Genomic DNA, 20,086 nt, shown 5'->3' with positions numbered 1-20,086 from the left:
GTCTATGGGTATCTCTTTTTTTAGGTTAGGGAAGTTTTCTTCTATGATTTTGTTGAAGATATTTACTGGTCCTTTGAGCTGGGAGTCTTCACTCTCTTCTATACCTATTATCCTTAGGTTTGATCTTCTCATTGAGTCCTGGATTTCCTGTATGTTTTGGACCAGTAGCTTTTTCCGCTTTACATTATCTTTGACAGTTGAGTCAATGATTTCTATGGAATCTTCTGCTCCTGAGATTCTCTCTTCCATCTCTTGTATTCTGTTGGTGAAGCTTGTATCTACAGCTCCTTGTCTCTTCTTTTGGTTTTCTATATCCAGGGTTGTTTCCATGTGTTCTTTCTTGATTGCTTCTATTTCCATTTTTAATTCCTTCAACTGTTTGATTGTGTTTTCCTGGAATTCTTTCAGGGATTTTTGCGATTCCTCTCTGTAGGCTTTTACTTGTTTATTAATGTTTTCCTGTGCTTCCCTAAGTGTGTTCATGTCTTTCTTGAAGTCCTCTAGCATCATGATCAAATATGATTTTGAAACTAGATCTTGCTTTTCTGGTGTGTTTGGATATTCCATGTTTGTTTTGGTGGGAGAATTGGGCTCCGATGATGGCATGTAGTCTTGGTTTCTGTTGCTTGGGTTCCTGCGCTTGCCTCTCGCCATCAGATTATCTCTAGTGTTACTTTGTTCTGCTATTTCTGACAGTGGCTAGACTGTCCTATAAGCCTGTGTGTCAGGAGTGCTGTAGACCTGTTTTCCTCTCTTTCAGTCAGTTATGGGGACAGAGTGTTCTGCTTTCGGGCGTGTAGTTTTTCCTCTCTACAGGTCTTCAGCTGTTCCTGTGGGCCTGTGTCTTGAGTTCACCAGGCAGCTTTCTTGCAGCAGAAAATTTGGTCTTACCTGTGGTCCCGAGGCTCAGGTTTGCTCGTGGGGTGCTGCCCAGGGGCTCTCTGCAGCGGCAGCAACCAGGAAGACCTGTGCTGCCCCTTCCGGGAGCTTCAGCGCACCAGGGTTCCAGATGGTCTTTGGCTTTTTCCTCTGGCATAAGAGATGTGTGTGCAGGGAGCAGTCTCTTCTGGTTTCCCAGGCTTGTCTGCCTCTCTGAAGGTTTAGCTCTCCCTCCCACGGGATTTGGGTGCAGAGAACTGTTTATCCGGTCTGTTTCCTTCAGGGTCCGGCGGTGTCTCTGGCAGGGGTCCTGCTGCTCCCCCACGGGAGCCCAGAGGCCTTATACAGTTTCCTCTTGGGCCAGGGATGTGGGCAGGGGTGAGCAGTGTTGGTGGTCTCTTCCGCTCTGCAGCCTCAGGAGTGCCCACCTCACCAGGCGGTTGGGTCTCTCTCTCACCGGGTCTGGGAGCAGAGAGCTGCTCAAATACATTTTTATATTAGCCTGTTGGGCCATACCTTGGAGTGTTTCCCTTCCCCCTCGCTGTGACTTTCAGCCTGCTATGGCAAGAAGTTGTTTACACCTTTGGCAGCTGCTCTAGGCCCCTAATTTGGGGCCAGTACCTTCCATGGCACCCAGCCCTCTTGCTGAGCCTTTCAGCTTATTGATGTTAAGAAGTTGTTTAAGCCCCTGTGTTGGGGCCAGAACTTGCCACGATGCAGATTTTTCCCCTTTTCCTATTTTCCTGGTTGGGGATTTTCGCCTGCTTTATTGTTTTTCCACGGCTTTTGCCTCTGGTATATAAGGAGATCTCAGTAAAGCCCGGATAGCATTCTTTTAACACGAATGACCCGAGTGTGTGTTCCTTCTTAACTCTTATAGTCCTATGCCCGAATCTCAGTGTCTGGATGACACAGGCATCATCAAATGGAGGTCCCACCAAGATCGGGAAAGAGAGGACAACCTGACGAGATGGTCCCAGGAAACCAGCCAGTGAAGGAGGGATGCATTGGGGAAAATGGGCCAGGAAAGGTCCCAGTAAGCAGGATACAGAAGCACCGTGGGCATTGAAAACACATGCAAAGAAAAATAAAGATTTGGGGTAGTGGTGAGTAAACCTTGTAAAAAGGGACAAGGTAATAATGGTCAAATGTTTTTGTGTATGTGTTCTTTTAGAGTTATGCTAAAATCTAGAGAAGCAAAGTCAATTCTCATTGATGCTTTTAGGCTTTGGACCCTGATTAGAGACAGTTTACACCCCGGACAAGAGAGAAAATGGTTTGAGAAAAACAGTCCTCCCAGACTCTCCACAGATGCTTTGGCAAAAGAAGGAAAATGAGATTAAGCTTTTTAAGAGCTCTCCTAGGGACATCCTGCCTCCTTGCTGGCTCCTATTGGAGAAGTGCTCATTTCTGGTTCTGGTCCTTTAGGTAGGATATCTGGGTCCCTTTGGTGGGACACCATCTAGCTCCTTCCCTCTATGTCTATTGTCTGTCCTTGGTGCACCAAGCTGTCCACGGGTGTCAGTTTATGTCTGGGTTTTGCTTCTCGTTGCTTGAATGTTTTGTGTTTCATGTTTAAAAGAAAAAATGGTGAAAACTTTAAATGCTGGTTGATTCTCCCCTTGATTAAGTTTTAAGTCCTTTCAAGAAATAACAAATAAATAAAAACCGTTTCAATTGACCTTTGGAGCCCTGCATCCTAGATAACTGGTTATCTCTGGTGTTAACTATTATGCATGTCCCTGACTGGATCAGGCCTCAATGGAGGAATGTAGCTAGGAGCCTAGGTCTGTCCACTGGGGAAGCTCCCCAGGGGGCTGGCTAAATAGATTAAATAGACTAAATACACTAGCTGGTCTTAAAGGTGCCAGCAGCTTCAAAACTTCTATGGTAAGGGAGCTGGTGTCTGTTTCTCTTAGAGAAATCTGTGACTGTGATTATTGGATTCAACACATAACAAGGTGCTTCTTTTAAAATGACAGCTAAAAAAGTAAAAATTGTGTTTGATCTAAATAGTAAAGATATGTGTAGTCACTTCATTTTTTTTCTGTTTGGTTTTAAATGTATAATACGCTTTACGTGTCTTGGCTATAGGTTACTGGCTTTTAAGTTATTGGGTATGGTTAAAAATTTGTAACATTGGTAACAGAAAGTTGGCTTAAAAAAGGAGTCATTCTAGACAACACGTGGCATGAGGCAACCCAGGGAAACAGGTCTAGGTTGGGTAATACTTTACTATAACTCTTATCATGGAAACAGGACTTATAAAAGAATTTAGGGCAGTGTCTCTTTGGTGAGGTATTAGAGCCTGCACTATCGTTCCTTCATATGCCAGGCTTGGCCGTCATACTTTATAGCATGAGGAATGGACTTGGTGTTTTGAAGAGACTGGATTTTGGAGGATAGATAGTTTGCTGGAGGGTGAGTTTTGCTTTCCAAAGTTATGGCTGTGCTCTGGGGTTAGGAGGGAAACTTAAAGATTTTGGCTAATGATTGCCAGTGTTACATTGACTACAGTTTACAGTCTGATCCCAGACAGACTCGGGATTCTAACTCACACATATTTGTAATTAAGAAAAAATCAAACAGGTGGAGATTGTGACAAGGGTTGATGAGGCTATGGAACTCATAAGAGCATTACAGCCCGGTTGCTTACTGCAACTGCTATTTCAAGAAATACATATAGAATTATTATAGATTTAAGAGATTGCTTTTATGCTGTTTCTTGCACTCTTGGGTTGTTGTGAAATATTTCATTTCTTGTGTTTCCTTGGGTTTTGTTTGACTTGACCATACATTTGTATGCCTTTTTGAAAGAAAAATGTATTCATTTTTATTTATTTTGGTGAATTGTTCTTGGCTGACTTTTGTCTGTGGTTCCTCTGAATGCAATTCCCTCGGTGGCCAGAGGAGGCACCAGATACCGAGTTATAAATGATGGTTAAGCACCCTGTAGGTCCTCTGAGTGAAGACAGCAGGTTGCCCAGGTGTGCACCATGATGTGCTACAGCTTCTCTGCTTCCTCCTGCTCTTCCTTGGCCAGCAGCACTTTGCGTTCTGCCCCTCCATGGCTCTCACTTGGGTCTCAGTTCCCTCACTTTTGGGGATTTTAAATTTTCAGAATGTACAGAAAGATTACAATTTGATGTTTGACCTATACCTGAGAAGCTTTTTTGCTAGGAGAAGGGAGTTTCCATTGCATAAAATGGGATGGTAAGGCCAAGATTTCAGGAAAAAACATGGGTGAATATATTGAAACCATGACCCCTCTCAAGGCACAATCCATGAAACAACGTACTCCAACTTGCATACATTTAAAGGTGTAGGAAAAAAAATATTGGACTCTAGGGAACAGTAAAAATTGTGGGAATTGGATTATATGTCACATGCATGGACCCTGGGTTTATACATTTCAGGGAGAAGAATATCCATCATCCACGGTCTTTAGATCTTTGGCTGTTAACAAAGATGTTCTCTCCATTTCAAGCCCGGATACAACTCTCCCTCTCCTCAGCAACTGAGTTGTAATGAAGGAGTGAGAACTCTGAAGCTCTGGAAGGAGAGTGTGCGAATGTGTGTTCCTGGCTCAAAAGTGAGTCTCTGGAAAAGCTACTGCAGAAACTGGCCAGTCTGGTAGAGGTAGTTAGCAAGTAAGCTATGGCATTTCCCAGTGACATCACCGGTAGTGTCTTCCCTGGAAATTCTCTTGTATCCAGGAGACACTAGAATCTTCTGAGATGTCACCAGTGTTGTGGTGACACCAACTGCCTGAGCAATTTCCCTTCAGTTTCTAATGGGTTCCCGAGGAGGCATGTTCTCCAGGATCCTCAGTCTCTTTCGGAGGGACAATCATATCCATGCAGAGACCAGACCAAGGCAGAGGGAGGCCAGCCCTCCATCACGTTGGAGAAGAAGACGAATGGAAAGGTCCTGGAGGAGGTCAAGTGAGTACTGGGCAGGGCAAGGGGGATTCCTGGAGGAGGTTGGCTTGAGCTGGTCCTTCCAGGAGTAGGACATATGATTTAGAGCCCCAGTCTTCCTAATGGCTGACGCAGACACAACAATTTCTGATCATTAGTTTGACAGAAAACCAAGAACTGTTATATGTCAAGGGGCTTTCCTTGGATCTCTTTAACATCATGGGCAGTGTCAAAGAATACCAGGATGAGCCTCTGTAAGAATAACAAAGTGTCTCTCTCAGGATCGGCTGTTGAAGCACTTCATTCTCAGCAGTGTCCTGTATATTACGTGGGTAATCGATGCCAAGAGGGATACTCTCCTGGTCATATATCAAGGTCTCAGTCACTTTGTCCTGGAACACACAGACTAGGGATTCAAGATGTTAAGCAGTTTGAACTCAAGGACTTACCTGCCTCACATCAGACATTAGCTGAGAAGGTCCTCCATTTCTTCTTGTTTAGGCCAGCTTTAGAATTTCAGTGCCAGAGGAATGGTTTTAGGAGGTGTGGTCTATATCTATGATGGCATATGTCATCATATGGCTCTGATGGTGGGAACAGGGAACTAGCTGAGTTCAGCTTAAAGATAGCTTTCTTGCTCTGTCAGGGATTCACTGTATCTGTAGAACTGTTCATCCTCAGACTTCTGTTTAGAGCAAGCATAGTTTTTCTTGACACTGTGTCCACATATATGCCTGTTCACTGTTGTTTATCTACCTACAGAGTTTGATCAGAAGGCATCGTCCCAACCCTCCACAACACCTGTTGAAGAGGAGAGAATGAAGCGTTTGGAGAACCTCAAAATTGCTCTCCACAAGATGCAGAAGGAGAGAGATGAACTCAGGAGAATACTGGCGGATTACCCGGGAAAGAATTTAAATGACAGGTAGTCACAATGCAAGTTCTGTTAAATCCACATGTCCTCACATCGCAGTAGGCTACAACTCCAGGGTGTCCTCATGGTCAAAAGCACTTTCCTGATTGTATCAGAATGTGAAGTTCAGATGGGAATGGGATGGTGGCACAGGCTATTTTAATTCCTACAAACGTAAATCATAGCCTGTAGCCTGATTGAATCACAGTCTGGGAGTGAGGGTAGTAGTGTGTGAGCTCTCATTGTGTGATTTAAGTAGCCTGGACAGGTGTTGGCTTGTGGGAATTTCTAGGTGCTCTGATTATGACCAATCATTGTTGTAATTGACGTGGAGGTGCTTTGGGTTCAATAGGTCCTGTGAGGAGCTGGAGGGGCCTAATCCCACTTGGTGCCGCACAGTGTGTGACTGGACTGACAACAGGGGATCATTGGTGTTCTCTGATTTTATTCATTGTATTTGGAGATAATGCCACATCCTTGTATTTAATTGGCATTCTAATTGTATTTGAGAGAGAGAGAGAGAGAGAGAGAGAGAGAGAGAGAGAGAGAGAGAGTTTTATGTGAGTTTGTGTATATGTGTCTGCATGTGTGAGTGTGTTTGTGTGTATCACTTAAGATCTGGGTATTCTATGTACTGATTTGGCCTGAGAATTATCCTGTGTCAATTTCCATGGCATGATGATGATGAGGGTGAGAGCCTCACTGTGAGCAGTAGAACATTTCACATCTGCTCAGGTGGACGCACATGGGAATCTCCTGGTGCGTGTTATAAATTCTTTTCCCTGTAAATACTGTTCATGTTCCTTTGGGTTTTCATGTAGCAATAGATTCTATGATTGAGAATTGTTACCTAAGAACAGGAGAATAGTCTTCATGGGCTTAAGTTGGAGCCTGGATTGTGACACAGGGTCCTCAAATGTTCTTGGTAAGCTAGTCTATTCCTTCAAACTCCCTCAGGGAGCTCAAGCAAATCAGCTCCCTCCTTTTGTTTGCTGGCACTGCTGTCTCCGTGTTCATAATAATAAACTTAATAAATACCAAATGGACCCCGTACCAAGAAGCAAGGGCGTGGCATGTCCTAGTCTGGGGTAGTTCAGGATTCAGTCTGAATTCATGTAATTCTTGAATCCTTCATTCATAATGTTATTTCATCCTTGGACCATGCCCTACCACAGGAACAACTTTGAGTCCGAGATGCTCACGATGCAGCACCAGGAAGTGATGACCGACATGAAGAAAATGAGCGAGCAGGTCAATAGAGCTTTGGTCAAATGTACACACCTCACACTGGAAAATGACTGGTACTGGTGAGTAACTTACAAGGTTGTGACCCCAGCACAGGGCACAGCATGTGTCAGCCCATTCTTATCTTTGAAGTAAAGTGAGGATCAGGCTTTATAGTGTTTGAAGCAGACCAGGAAGCCTGTGTCTAAGGAAGGCTCTAGGACACACAAGACACAGAAAGATTGGCCTCCAAGCGACATTCTAATAAAATGGACAAATAAGCACACATAGGGATTAAGTCCTCTTCTGGGAAAAACTTGAATCAATGGTGTCAGGTTTTTGAGAAGTGCCCTGAGTCTTCTGGAATGTGGCTCTTTTCTCCATTTGACCTGTCTCTAGGTCATGCTCCATGGCTACTGTGGAATTGGACTATAATCTGGGGCTCTCTTCAGATCAGGACCCTAGAAGGAGTAATGGACTTGGAGACGTGGGAGGAAGTTGGAGAATGGCTGGGAGTCACCATTTTTTCTTTGTGTCTCAGCCGCAGCTTCTGCCCCCTCCTAACTGAGTTGTTTGAGCTGAAGAACAATGCCCAGAGAGCACGGCATGAGAACAGGGAGCTTCTATGGGAACAGATTGCACTGGAAGAGTCCATTAAGGAAACAACAAGGATCTGTGGGGAAGCCAGTATGAAAATCCGTGTATCAAGCAGCCTCAGGTAGGATGAATGAAGCATCAAGGGCAGGTTTTCCTGATATCTAAGCATAAACCAAGTCAAACCAGTTTAACCTTCTCCAACTTATCCAGACACTCTCCTAGGTCTCATCCAGTTGTTCATCTCTTTGAACATTTACAAAACTTTCTGTGATGTTAGCTTCATGCAAGAAACTGGAGGATTGACAACCAAATCCTCCTGCTCAACTAGAAAATGCATTTCCTTAGGGGGATCTGTTGATCACACACTGCACACTTACATGCCATTATGCTAGAGGGATGCCATGTGGTAGCCGTCTTTGTAGTGCACAGAACTGATTAGAGTTCAGTTCAATTGCCAAAAGAATGGCTCTCATTGTCAATTATGATGGGGCTTGTGGACTTTCTCTCCTTTTCCCCGTACATTGAAAATGGTCCCTCCTGCCTGTCCAAATCGTGGTTTCTAGTGACAGAGCTTGAGAAGCAGTTTGTCCGTCCTGTTTTATGTCAGTGTTTTAGTGGTCTTTCCTGTGGCTTATGTCCTGGAGCTGACTGGATGAACAGGGATGTAAGAAAGACTTCTCTCAGGGTGAGGGTTTGTGTGAGATATGTGAGGATTAGAGGGATATTTTTGTCCAGCTCTCCCAACCTAGTGTGCCCAAGAAGTGCATTCCCTACACAGGTTTACTCTATAAGGGATGGATAGCAGTGTCTAAGCTCTCACTTGACACATTTCCTTTGCCTCATCTGCATTCAACAACTGTTCTTCCAGCATGATGGCCTCCCCATTCTTTTCTGCTTCTCACTTATGATTTCTGTTCTCTCTCTCTCTCTCTCTCTCTCTCTCTCTCTCTCTCTCTCTCCCCCTCTCTCCCTCTCTCCCTCTCTCCATCTCTCTCTGACTCTGTGTGTGTGGGGGGGTGTTTTTTGTGTGTTTGTGGGTACATATATGTGTGATCATGTTTATGACTATGGTGCATATTGTACTTTGGAAGTTGTTTGTTTTAATTGTTTGTGATATGGGGGTCTTATATATATAAGTGTGTGTATATGTGTGCTTTTTCACATGTGTGTGTGAAGTCATCAAGTTTCTGAACACAGACACATATATATATTTATATATATTGTATAAGTCTATATGTGCATATTTAGAAACATGTAAAAGTATACACACACACACACACACACACACACACACACACACACACACACACACCACAAACACTCTGAGAGAGAAAGAAGAAGAGAAAACATAATCTTTCCAATTACATTTTAAACTGTTCTTAATGGGGTCTTGATCACTATTCAAACTATTTACACTGGGAAAACTATTCATAAACATTGATATTACTTGGAGAAAACTCAGGAATAGGGTACAGGGATGTGAGGAGAGGCTGCTGTGTGAAATCTATATACCTCAGTGTAGAAACTGATGACTCAGAGCTCTTCTGCCTTCTTTGCTCTCGGTGTATAGTAACACTGGAAGGTCATGTGGCTTGTTGTGTCTTCTCAGCATCCTGGTTATGTTAATCATTACCTGCCACCACTTTCTCTCCAGATTGGCCTAATTGGTTGAATATACCTTGGCTTTGGAGTTTGGCCTGGAATTTGTTAATTGAAAGATTAATTTGCTTAGAGTTGAATCTGCAAGCAGAAGATGTCCAGGAGTTATGCTGAGGTGGAATCACATCTGTGCCTCAGACAGAAACTTAGGCTCAAAATCGTCCAAAGCACTCACCCTGTGTTGTGTTGTGGCACTCTCAACCATTGTTATTCAAAATCATTTGATCTGAGTGAAAATCATCTGTAAGGAGGGTTTAGAACAGTGATGACCCTCAGACATTGCTGGAGGTGTCAAATGGGTAGCCCTGTGAGAAGCTGTGTACAACTCTTGTGAAAGTTCAACCTTTTGACACAGCGATTCCAGAACAAGAAGTAGGTGTGAGCAGAGAAACTGTGGCACATTAGTGTTTAGTGGTTCACCTCAGAGCAGCCATGAAGCAAAATTATCCAGATGTCCACCAGTCAGAAAGTGAAAAGGTACAATGTTGTCCAGCCCTTCCATGGACTGTGGCTGAGTTTGATTATACCTGCCAGCATTTGGCTTTGAATTAGTCAGCCTTATCTTACTGGAATTATATCTGATAGCATCCCAGTCCAAGTTTTACCTTGGATTGTGGTTATAGAGATTTCCTAGCTGTTTGTGCTGGTAGTTTGTTTCCCCTGTCAGGTACTGTATGGTAAAGGGACCTCATATTGAAAAATGCAGCTCACTTTGCATGCACTGGGAAACAGTGGGCCAGAGGACTGAAGAGGCTCACCTGCCCCCCCCAGTGCTCTGTTTCCTGAAATCAGCCTCCTGTGCACAGCCTTGTGACCTTGCTAAGCAGGCTTGGCTAACAGGCCTAGATGTCACATTTCTAATTTCTGATTTTCATGGGAATACACTTTATTGGCTGAGCTGTCTTTAGGCTATGCTCACTGTGTACTTACCCCACTCCAGGTTTTTTTTTTAATGCCACAATAGTAGACTGGGTGAACCCTTCTATTACCATTAACTGGGAAACTAACCACATTCTGCAAAATACTCTGCTTGTATATGTGAACAAATATATTTGGGTGAGTTCAAAAGTGTGTATGTCTGGGTGTCTGTCTGTCTGTGTCTGTATACATGTATGTCTCCATGGACAATATAATCTTCTAATGACCAGGATGAGGAGAGAATGGAGGAAAGTCTGCAGGACCCCCTGAATCAGCAAAAACTGGTCACTGAGCAAAAGGCCTTGTCTGAGAAGATGCAGCATCATTTCAGTGTCACTGAGAGGATTTGAAAGCACAGGATGAGAGGACCCAAGTAGATTCCCTGTACTTATAAACTGTCTTATTGGGTGTGTGACTTTCTCCATAGTTCTCAGCACCTGTCAGCTAGGAGCAGCTCAGAATATTTTTCTTGTCCATTTTAAAAGAAATTCCATCCATGAAGTGTATGTGATCCATAGAGATTCTGGCTATTGTGTACTGATCCCTCCAGTCTGTGCTCTCTTGTATTATCTGAGCCCAGTGCCTTTAAGTCTCCCCACAAATAGTTTTACGATACCCATAAACAAAGGAGTGGTATAGTTTATTTTCTGCATGAGTATCTCCTTTGGACTTCAATGCCTACCCTCGGCAAGATTTCCATGCAGCATATTCTTGCCAAGTATAATATCACTTCAGTGTGCATGTACTTCTTGAGATATTGTTTCTCTGAGTCTTTGCAGATATTGAGGTTGTCATGTGGACCCCAGGCATATTCCTGCACTGGAGGAATAATAATAGTCTTCATTTCAGTGATGGCCAGGCTTCCAAGGCCTTCCTATTGTTTTCTAGTTTGTTCATATCTCTCCTCATCTGACATTGAGACATTGCTACATGATATTAAAATATAATGTATACGTATGATTGGAATTATCTGCTGTTCACTGTTTAATTTTTAGCAGTTTTAAAAGCTGGGAAAATATGCAGGCCTGTGTGATCTCTTACCCTTCTCACTTGGGCATGAGAGAATGACCTCAGATGAAAGATCATCCTGGATTATCCTGCTGAATTGTGCTGCTGTGTATGGGATAAGTGACATGGCAGGTCCTCACCAGGTCTTATCCACCCCTAGGTCTGAACACTGCAGCAGAAGCTTTCCCAGGGCACAGAGCAGGACTACAGCTCTCAGAGACAGAACTGTCCACCAGGAGCACTGAGGGTGCAAAGATTGACACCACCTCCCACATCTCAGTCCTTGTAACCATACCAATCTTGGGCTAATTTTGAAAGACCTTGAGATGTGGCCTGGAACACGCCTCACGTTTAACCTTTTGACGACTTGTCCATCAACAACCAACCACTCCGAGTGAGGCAGGTCTACATTCCTCTTGAAGAGATTTTTACCATCGTACCTGCCGTTCTGCTGTGTTTGCAAGGCCAGCAACAGGCTGGAGTTATATGTTGAAGAATCAGCAGGAATTGAATGCTGACTAATTTACTTGTTATATTTGTTTTTAGTTTGAAGTTTGGTTTTATGCATTTGGTTTTATTTGTTTACATTTGAAGTTTTGTTATTTATTTGTTAACTTTAGTTTTTTAATTAATATGCTATATTCTTAAGGCTATATACATTGAACTCATTGACTCCCCACTTTAAAATGTTCTTGAATAAATTAATTTTTGCCAATAAATAACAATGTGACCTTTAACCCTTCACTCACAAGACCGTCCTGAGTCGTGTGTGGTTTTTCCTCCTGTAACAGCACAAGTGTAAGGCAACAGTGGTTTTCTGCAAGTCTCATGGAGCTTAGGCTTCACCATCAGTTCACAGCCAGCCAGAGCTACGCAGGAAACTGTGCTCTTGATGTAGACACTTTGTCATGCTCTGTGGAACCCACCTTCATGATGAAAAATATCCTTGCTTTATCCTTGTGCTCACAAATTTAGCTTCCTTTATAATGACAAACAAAGGAGAAACAGAGAAGTATTTCTCTAATACATTAGAGGAAATAAAACCATTCAGTATAGGAATATAAAAAGCGATCAGGACACACGGAGCTGTATGCCTCTGCATTCCTTGTAATAAAGCATCGGTTATGACTGCAGATTTATTGAATTCCAGCAATTTTGGAGGAACGATATTTTTAAATTCTTTTATTAGATATATTTCTTTACTTACATTTCAAACTTTATTCCCCTCCCTTGTTTCCTTCCTTAAGCCCCCATTCCCTTCCCTCTCCCTTCCCCATATGTGTATCCCCTATACATCCCCCTTATTGTTCACCACTATTCCCCTGCACTGCCCCTGGAACATTTTCTTTATTGTTTTGTTGGTTTGTTTGTTGTTACTCTTTTTCTCCTATTTTTATTAAATTGGGCATTTCTTATTTACATTTCAAATGTTATCCCTTTTCCCGGTTTCCTGTCCATCAGCCCCCTAACCCCTCCCCTCCCCTTCTATATGGGTTTTCCCCTCCCCATCCAACCCCCATTACTGCCCTCTCCAACATTCCCTACACTGGGGGTTCAACCTTGGTAATACCAAGGGCTTCCCCTTCCACTGCTGCCCCAACAATGCTATTTACTGCTACCTACGCAGGGTCAGTCCATGTGTAGTCTTTGGGTAGTGGTTTGGTCCCTGGAAGCTCTGGTTGGTTCTTATGGGCTTGCAAGCCCCTTCAGCTGGCCTCATATGGACAAGGCATATTTTCTCACTCTCTCCTTCTAGAGACCAGTAGGAACACATATACTGGATAGCCATGCTTATTGTCTAAACTGCCAGGCGTCCAGGTAGGGCATTAGTGAATACAGCATCATATCTCAGCATCTCTTACAGTAAGGGTTGGAGCAGAACTCCCCCATCTCGTCCTGGGTGACGATGTAGATTAGACCCATCAGATTAAATAAAGAATTGAAAAAAAAATATTTCCTGGGGGTGAAGTGGTGAGGAAATCATGTTGCCGTCCCATAAATGCACTGCTATGAGCAAGCTTCAGACAGCCTGGGGGGATGCAGCCTGCAGCAGAGACCACAGGTCTGTGGTGGAGAATGATTCAGTTCAAAACTGGGAAGGGAGAAGGATGGTTGATATTGTTCCAGTAGATCTCACTGCCTATAAAAAGAGTTTCTTCCAGATCAGTGAATGGTTCTTGTAAAGCAGCTCCTGGACTGGACTACTGAGACCAACCATGAGCCCTCCAGACTGGTGCTTTCCAACCAACAGACAAAAGTATCCACTGTAAAAATGATACACAGATATATACACAGAATACCAGGATGGATACAGAGTTTCTTCAGTTCCATGAATGAGGTATTCAGCAGGTGAGATGGCTCAGCATATAAAGGTAATTGTTGCCAACTCCCTACACTTGAGCTCCTTCCTAGGACCTACATGATTGAAGGAAAGAACAAACCTCTCACAACTTGTCCTCAGATTGTTATGTAGTTGGGTTTTTCCGGTCTTGGTCCACAGAAGCAAAGACATCAGGTTTTCCAATTCCATTTGACACGGGACCAGTACCTTCAACCGAATGTTCCTTCCTGGAAAGCTGCAGCCTGTCAGCGTGGCTCAGTGGTTTGTGAACTGCAAGTGTCCGTCTGGGAAGGTGGTTGTGTTAATCCAGCCCACCTGCCCCTATTGCAGAAAGACCCAAGAAATCCTCAGTCAACTGCCTTTCAAACCTGGTCTTCTGGAGTCTGTGAACATCACAGCCACTTACAACACCAATGAGATTCAAGATTAATTACAACAGCTCACTGCATGGAGAACAGTTCCTCAGGTCTTCATAGGTAAAGAAATACTGAAAGACCCCCTCCCAGAAAGGGAATTGTACAAGCCCAAGGCCCTCAACTATAGAAGTAAAAAGTAAGTTTTTAGATATGTGGGACAAGCTGACCCATCATTTAGACGAAACAGACCATAAAAGAAAACAAAATGCAGAAACCAGACTAAATTATGGGCACTGCTTCATGGGCCACCTGGCAGAAAAAAGAAAAAGTCCCTGACCCCCCGGAAGCCCTGACCACCATGTACTTTTTGCTAACTCACTGTTATGATTATAGCCAAAATAGGTAACATACACGTATGCCTCATTTACTCCACCAATCACATCCCTGTAACCATGCATCTGCTTCTGTAAGCCGGCTTCTGCTCCCCAAAATACTATAAAAAGCCCACCCTGGCTCTGCTAGGCGCGCCAGTCTTCCGAATTGACTGGGACACCCACAGATACCTGTGTATCCTGATCAATAAAAATCCTCTTGCAGATTGCAGCCTGTGGACTCGGTCTGGTCATTGGGCTTGAGGATCTCCCTCCTGAGGGAAGATTCTCTCTGAGAGTCTTACATATGGGGGCTCGTCCGGGATCGGAGATCCTCTGCCTAGAGACCACCGACCACCCACCGGGAGGTAAGCTGGCCAGTGTTTGTCTTGTCCTGTCTTGTCTTGCTTTGTGACTTGTTCTGTAAATGCTTAGTTACTTGGCTTGGGTCTAGACCGTTTGTATTTGGGCGGGCCAGAGAAGGAGCTGACGAGCTCGAACTTCTCCCCCGCAGCCCTGGAAGACGTTCCAAGTGTGTTTAGAGCCCGGTTTTTGGGGCCTCAGCCTGTATCGGAAGTTTACGTGGTTTTGGGTTGGAGGAGAGAGGAGAGAGCCGGATCCACTGAAGGATTCAGACCCTCGTCGCCTCTGTCTGAATTTTTGGTTTCAGTTTGACACTGAAGCCGCGCGGTGCGTCTGTCTGTCTGACTGTTGGAATTGTTTGTCTCTTTGTGTCCTAATTTTCTTTGAACACCTGTGGAAATTGGTTATAGGATGCTTTGTCTTGGTCTTGTTTGTCTGGGTTGTTTTCTGTGGTATTGTCCAGTGTCTTTTTGGCTTTTGTTTCGTTTTTGAACTTTGGATAGACGACTGTGTTTAAAATCTTGGAATGACACTGTGTTTGAAATCATGAAACTGTTTGCTTTGTTTGTCAAGGAGTTTTACTTGGTCCTCTTGGTGCTTAACTTGGAAATAATTTGCTTGAGAAAAATTGTTTTATCTTTCTCTCTTAGCCTCCTCCCCAAGGAGAGATGCCCCTCCCTTTGCTCCCCTTGTCCAGTCTAGCTGCTGTTAACAGTTGTGTATGAAGAACTCCAGGTTAGTGAGTGACCCTGTCTGAAGCAGGTATTAACAAGAGCCTGAAAGCTTTACCTTAGATCCTGAAGAAAAATTCTCCCTGTTGCTTAAACATTCACAGCTTCTAAGGAAGGGACAGCACAGAGTAGGACAATATAGGGGCTGAGGGTGACAAGCATGCAGGCCTGCTAGCAAGCTGCAGGCTGCGCGTGGGCAGTGGTGCAGCTCAGGCCAAGTCAGCGTAAGAGGAGTTTCAAGGTGATGAGGCCGGCCCGGGTTGATGCTTTGACAACAAGAAGATAGCGTAGAGTTAGTGGTTGTTTTATGAGACTTTTGGCCCTGAAAAAAAATAATAATTCCAGTTGCTGCCTTCAGTGACCAGACCTTCAACACTTGCTCACAGAAGGAGAGTGTTCATTAAGAGAAGTTCTTTAAGGGAGCCTGCCATATCTGCTGGCCCTATTCCAAGAGAGGAGTTGATCTCCAACATTAAGTAACCTTCCCTGTTAGTCATCATTGACATGGAGAGTGCCTTTGATCCTATCCCCACAGCAGCCAGTTCCTACCCCTGTGGTCAAAATGCCCCAGGTTTGGGGGCAGAGAAGCCCCTAAAATAGTTTCGAAAAGAATCTGCAACAAACTGTGAAGAACTTTGTTTTGCCAGTCAAAATTTAGAATTCAGGCTTTGGCTGTGGCCAAGGTCAGGATTAATGTTTTCTTTTCCATGGGCCTTTAGCCCACTGAGACAGTTTGGTAAAGGGCTGCTACTGAGGTCCTGAAAGTCCCAGGTGAACTGGTTACAATTCTTTTGTCAGCCACTTGGTATCTAGCACCCAGGTCCTAACCATCTCTCCATCCTTTTGTTATTAGTTCTTAAGTCCAGAGAGATGGTCGGTAACAGATCAGCTCCCTCTGCTTGCCGTTCTGTTTCACAGACACAAAGCTTGTGCTTATTTTTACAACAGCCTTTTTGTCCCAAAAAGTCCTCCTGGTTTAGCTGTGTGACTAAATGCTATTTGTCCTCTTCAGTGGACCTCTATTCTCAAGATTCTCTTGTTTTCTCACCATCCCATTTGAGATGCTTGTTAGTAACTGTTACAGGTCTTCTTTACCACTGAGGAAAGACAGAATCCTACTGGAGGCCAGAAAGAATGTTCCAGACATAGATGGAAGACCCTCACTCTTGACTGTTGACTTGAATACCCCTGAAGGTAGGGAGTGCTCCAGGTCTGCCACCAGGCTCCAAGGGTGGGTCTCTGAGGGGCTGGAAAATGCCCCACCAATCTGGCTAAGATAAGAAAAAGATATAAAGAGAGAAAGTTACAAAAATTTAAAGGGTTAAGCTAAGTTGCTGAGAGTTAGTGTAAGTTGCAGAGAAAGTAAAGTTGAAGTGTAGTTACATAAGTGGACAGCATCTAATAGCTGTAGAGGAAGATGCAGAAGATATGAGAGAGAGACTGAGGAAGAGAAAGAGGAAAGAAGGTAAAAAGAGCAGGAAGCTAAGGAAGAAAAGAGACAAAAGGAAAAAGAAGCTAGAGAGCTAAAGAGGGATAAAAGACAGGAGAGGAATATATACTGGCCACAGTAGTTAGGGAACCTAGGAAGACAGTACCTGGCAACAGAAGAGAATTCCTAGCTAAAGATCAGTGTGCCTATCGCAAGGAAAAAGGACACTGGGTCAGGGACTGCCCCAGGAAGAACAAGAAGGGCCTCTCCAGCAACCCGGAAGGCAAGCCTCTTGGTCCTAGAGTGCTGGCTATGCGCTAAGATAGAAGGGAAGCCCGCCCAGCTGTTTTGTGAATATGGGGGCCCAACACTCTGTGCTCCTACGCCCAAATGGGCTAGTGTCCAGCAAAAGACCTTGAGTACAGGGGACTACCGGCAACAAATGATACTCATGGACTACCCGAAGAACAGTGGACCTTGGCGTGGGCCGGGTATCCCACTTGTTCCTTGTGATTCCAGACTGCCCCTACGAGTCTAAACCCTGCAACCCTGCTCCCGGACCCCGACCTAGACACCCCCCTTCATGACTGTCAGCAGGAGCTCACTAAAGAGTGGCATAAAGATCGGACTGATCAGCCAGCAGAGGAGGTAGATGCCATCTGGTTCATAGATGGGAGCAGCTTCTTACAGAAGGAAAAAGATGGGCTGGGGCAGCAGTGGTAGATGGAAACAGAGTCATATGGGCTCAGGCCCTACCAGAAGGCACTTCTACTCAGAGAGTAGAGCTCGCTCCCCTCACCAAAGCCCTTGAACTGAGAAAGAGACTTAACATCTCTGTGGACAGCAGCAGAGGGGCCTGCTGACATCTGAGGGCAAGAAAAAAAGAGATTCTGGCTCTGTTAAGGGCCCTACATGACCCAGCCAGGCCGAGGAAGAGACTCTGGTACACCTCAACGAGAAAGAAGATCCTGCTACAAAAATAGGCAGAGGCCATGATAAAACAAATGCATCAATAGACTCACTTAGGGGTAAGCAAACTCATCCAGACGTTTTCAAAAACTAAATATTATGTCACAGGTCTCAAGTATCTCGTGGAACAGATAGTGCACTGATGTATACCATGCCAAAAGGTAACTGTTTTCAGGAAAGTTGACTGTGGTAGGAGGCTCCGTGGGGAACGGCCTGGATACTACTGAGAAGTGGACTTCACAGAGATAAAACCAGGAAAATATGGTTATAAATGTCTCCTAGTGTTTATAGATATCTTTTCAGGAATAGATAGAAGCTTTCCCCACCAAACAAGAGACGGCCTCTACAATCATCAAGAAGATACTGGAAGAAATCTTCCCCCGATTTGGAATGCCCAAGGTAATCTGGTCAGACAACAGCCCTACTTTCGTTGCCAAGGTAAGCCAGGGTGTGGCCAAGTATTTAGAGGTCAATTGAAAATTACGTTGTATTTACAGACCTCAAAGTTCAGGACAAGTAGAGTAAATAAATAAAATTCTAAAAGAGACCCTGACCAAATTGACCATGGAGACTGGCACAGACTGGGTGACACTCCTTCCCTCTTGTTCTCTTCAGAGCAAGAAATACCCCTTCCAGATTCAGCCTTACCCCTTTGAGATCTTATATGGGGCCTCAGCTCCCCTGACTGTATTAGATGATGTTACTGAACCAACATGTCATAGTAATAATGATTTATATGCCAGGCTAAAAGACCTACAGGTGATACAGAAAGAAATCTGCTCACAGCTGACAGCAGCCTATGCCCCGGAGACCCCTGAGACATGTCATCAGTTCCAGGTTAGAGACTACAGCTACACTGAGCCCAGACACTCGAGCCTCGCTGGAAAGGACCGTACCTGGTGCTGCTGACCACCCTGACATCCGTCAATTCTCAGCCCTCACCAGCAGCGTACTAGCTGTTGGGGCTGAGAGCTGGGACCTAGAGGCACACTCAGATCTTCAAAAAGCTCCCTAGACTTAAGTGACTGGGAGGTTGCTAACAAGAACTTCATGTTTGCCTGTTTGCCCTGGGTTCCCTCGGAATAGGTGTAAGGATAGGCTTGATTTTTATTACAAATGATGTAACATTACATATGTTAGTACTCCTAACACTTCTTGGGACTGTGCCTCAGGGATCACAACCTATATAAGTTTAGAAGTTCTAAAAGACCTTGGTGTATAGGTTCAGATAGTGTCCAGATTAGAATCCTGATGCTAAAGACTTAATAAGACACAAAAGAGAGTTGAGAATTATTTAAGGCTATCCAGGTGCTACAAGGGCAGCACAAGGACATCTGCTGTTGCCTTACAATGCAAGGCTTATAGAGAATTCAGAACTGCCATTGACTCAGATATAAAAAGAGTAAAAAAGACTTTTTAGCTGACCTCCAAGAATACCTAACCTCCCTCTCAGAGGTAGTCCTTCAAAATAGGAAAAGATTAGACCTGATATTCCTTAAAGAAAGAGTCTGTGTGCTACACTAAAAGAAGAATGTTGTTTCTATGCAGATCAGACAGGAATAATAAGAGATACAGACTTTCAGTCATTCAAACTTTTGTGCTGAGACAACAGTATCAGATGGTGAAAAAAAAAAAAAACAGAGGTACCTAAAACAAGTTGAGTGGAAGATTCCACTCAAGGACAAAAAAAGAAAATGGGGGAATGAAAGACCCCCTCCCAGAAAGGGAATTGTACAAGCCCAAGGCCCTCAACTATAGAAGTAAAAAGTAAGTTTTTAGATATGTGGGACAAGCTGACCCATCATTTAGACGAAACAGACCATAAAAGAAAACAAAATGCAGAAACCAGACTAAATTATAGGCACTGCTCCATGGGCCACCTGGCAGAAAAAAGAAAAAGTCCCTGACCCCCCGGAAGCCCTGACCACCATGTACTTTTTGCTAACTCACTGTTATGATTATAGCCAAAATAGGTAACATACACGTATGCCTCATTTACTCCACCAATCACATCCCTGTAACCATGCATCTGCTTCTGTAAGCCTGCTTCTGCTCCCCAAAATACTATAAAAAGCCCACCCTGGCTCTGCTAGGCGCGCCAGTCTTCCGAATTGACTGGGACGCCCACAGATACCTGTGTATCCTGATCAATAAAAATCCTCTTGCAGATTGCAGCCTGTGGACTCGGTCTGGTCATTGGGCTTGAGGATCTCCCTCCTGAGGGAAGATTCTCTCTGAGAGTCTTACAATACTGCATATGCAGACGCAGCGATCTGATCTCCATGCAACAGAATGGGGAGCTGATGACCCGGCTGAAGCAGATTTGAGCTCTGCAGTTAGGAAAGGGGTGCAGGCAGAGCCCATGCCGAGAGCCATCATCCAGCCATTCCGATGGCCCGTGCCCCTGA

General features: G+C 44.3%; 1 protein-coding gene, 1 long non-coding RNA gene and 1 pseudogene across 2 annotated transcripts; all 3 read left to right on the top strand.

The window, feature by feature from the left end:
• Positions 1-4,595: 4,595 nt before the first annotated feature.
• Positions 4,596-11,867, top strand: LOC148000744 (disks large homolog 5-like). The gene is made up of 5 exons (XM_087587153.1): positions 4,596-4,823; positions 5,562-5,724; positions 6,888-7,019; positions 7,478-7,654; positions 11,279-11,867. Exons 1-5 carry the CDS (start codon positions 4,673-4,675, stop codon positions 11,361-11,363), a joined length of 708 nt encoding a protein of 235 aa, XP_087443279.1. The 5' UTR covers positions 4,596-4,672; the 3' UTR covers positions 11,364-11,867.
• Positions 11,868-13,676: 1,809 nt separating this feature from the next.
• On the top strand, positions 13,677-20,086 carry LOC148000742 (glutaredoxin-1 pseudogene; annotated as a pseudogene).
• On the top strand, positions 14,464-19,852 carry LOC148000743 (uncharacterized). The gene is made up of 2 exons (XR_015638630.1): positions 14,464-14,554; positions 18,422-19,852. It is a non-coding gene; the product is annotated as an uncharacterized LOC148000743 (long non-coding RNA).

Source organism: Rattus norvegicus, chromosome 15 (assembly GCF_021556685.1).
Source record: "Rattus norvegicus strain SHRSP/BbbUtx chromosome 15, alternate assembly SHRSP_T2T, whole genome shotgun sequence".
Classification (NCBI taxonomy): domain Eukaryota; kingdom Metazoa; phylum Chordata; class Mammalia; order Rodentia; family Muridae; genus Rattus; species Rattus norvegicus.
Note: the sequence above shows the minus strand (reverse complement) of the source record. Positions and strands in the feature narration are given on the sequence as shown.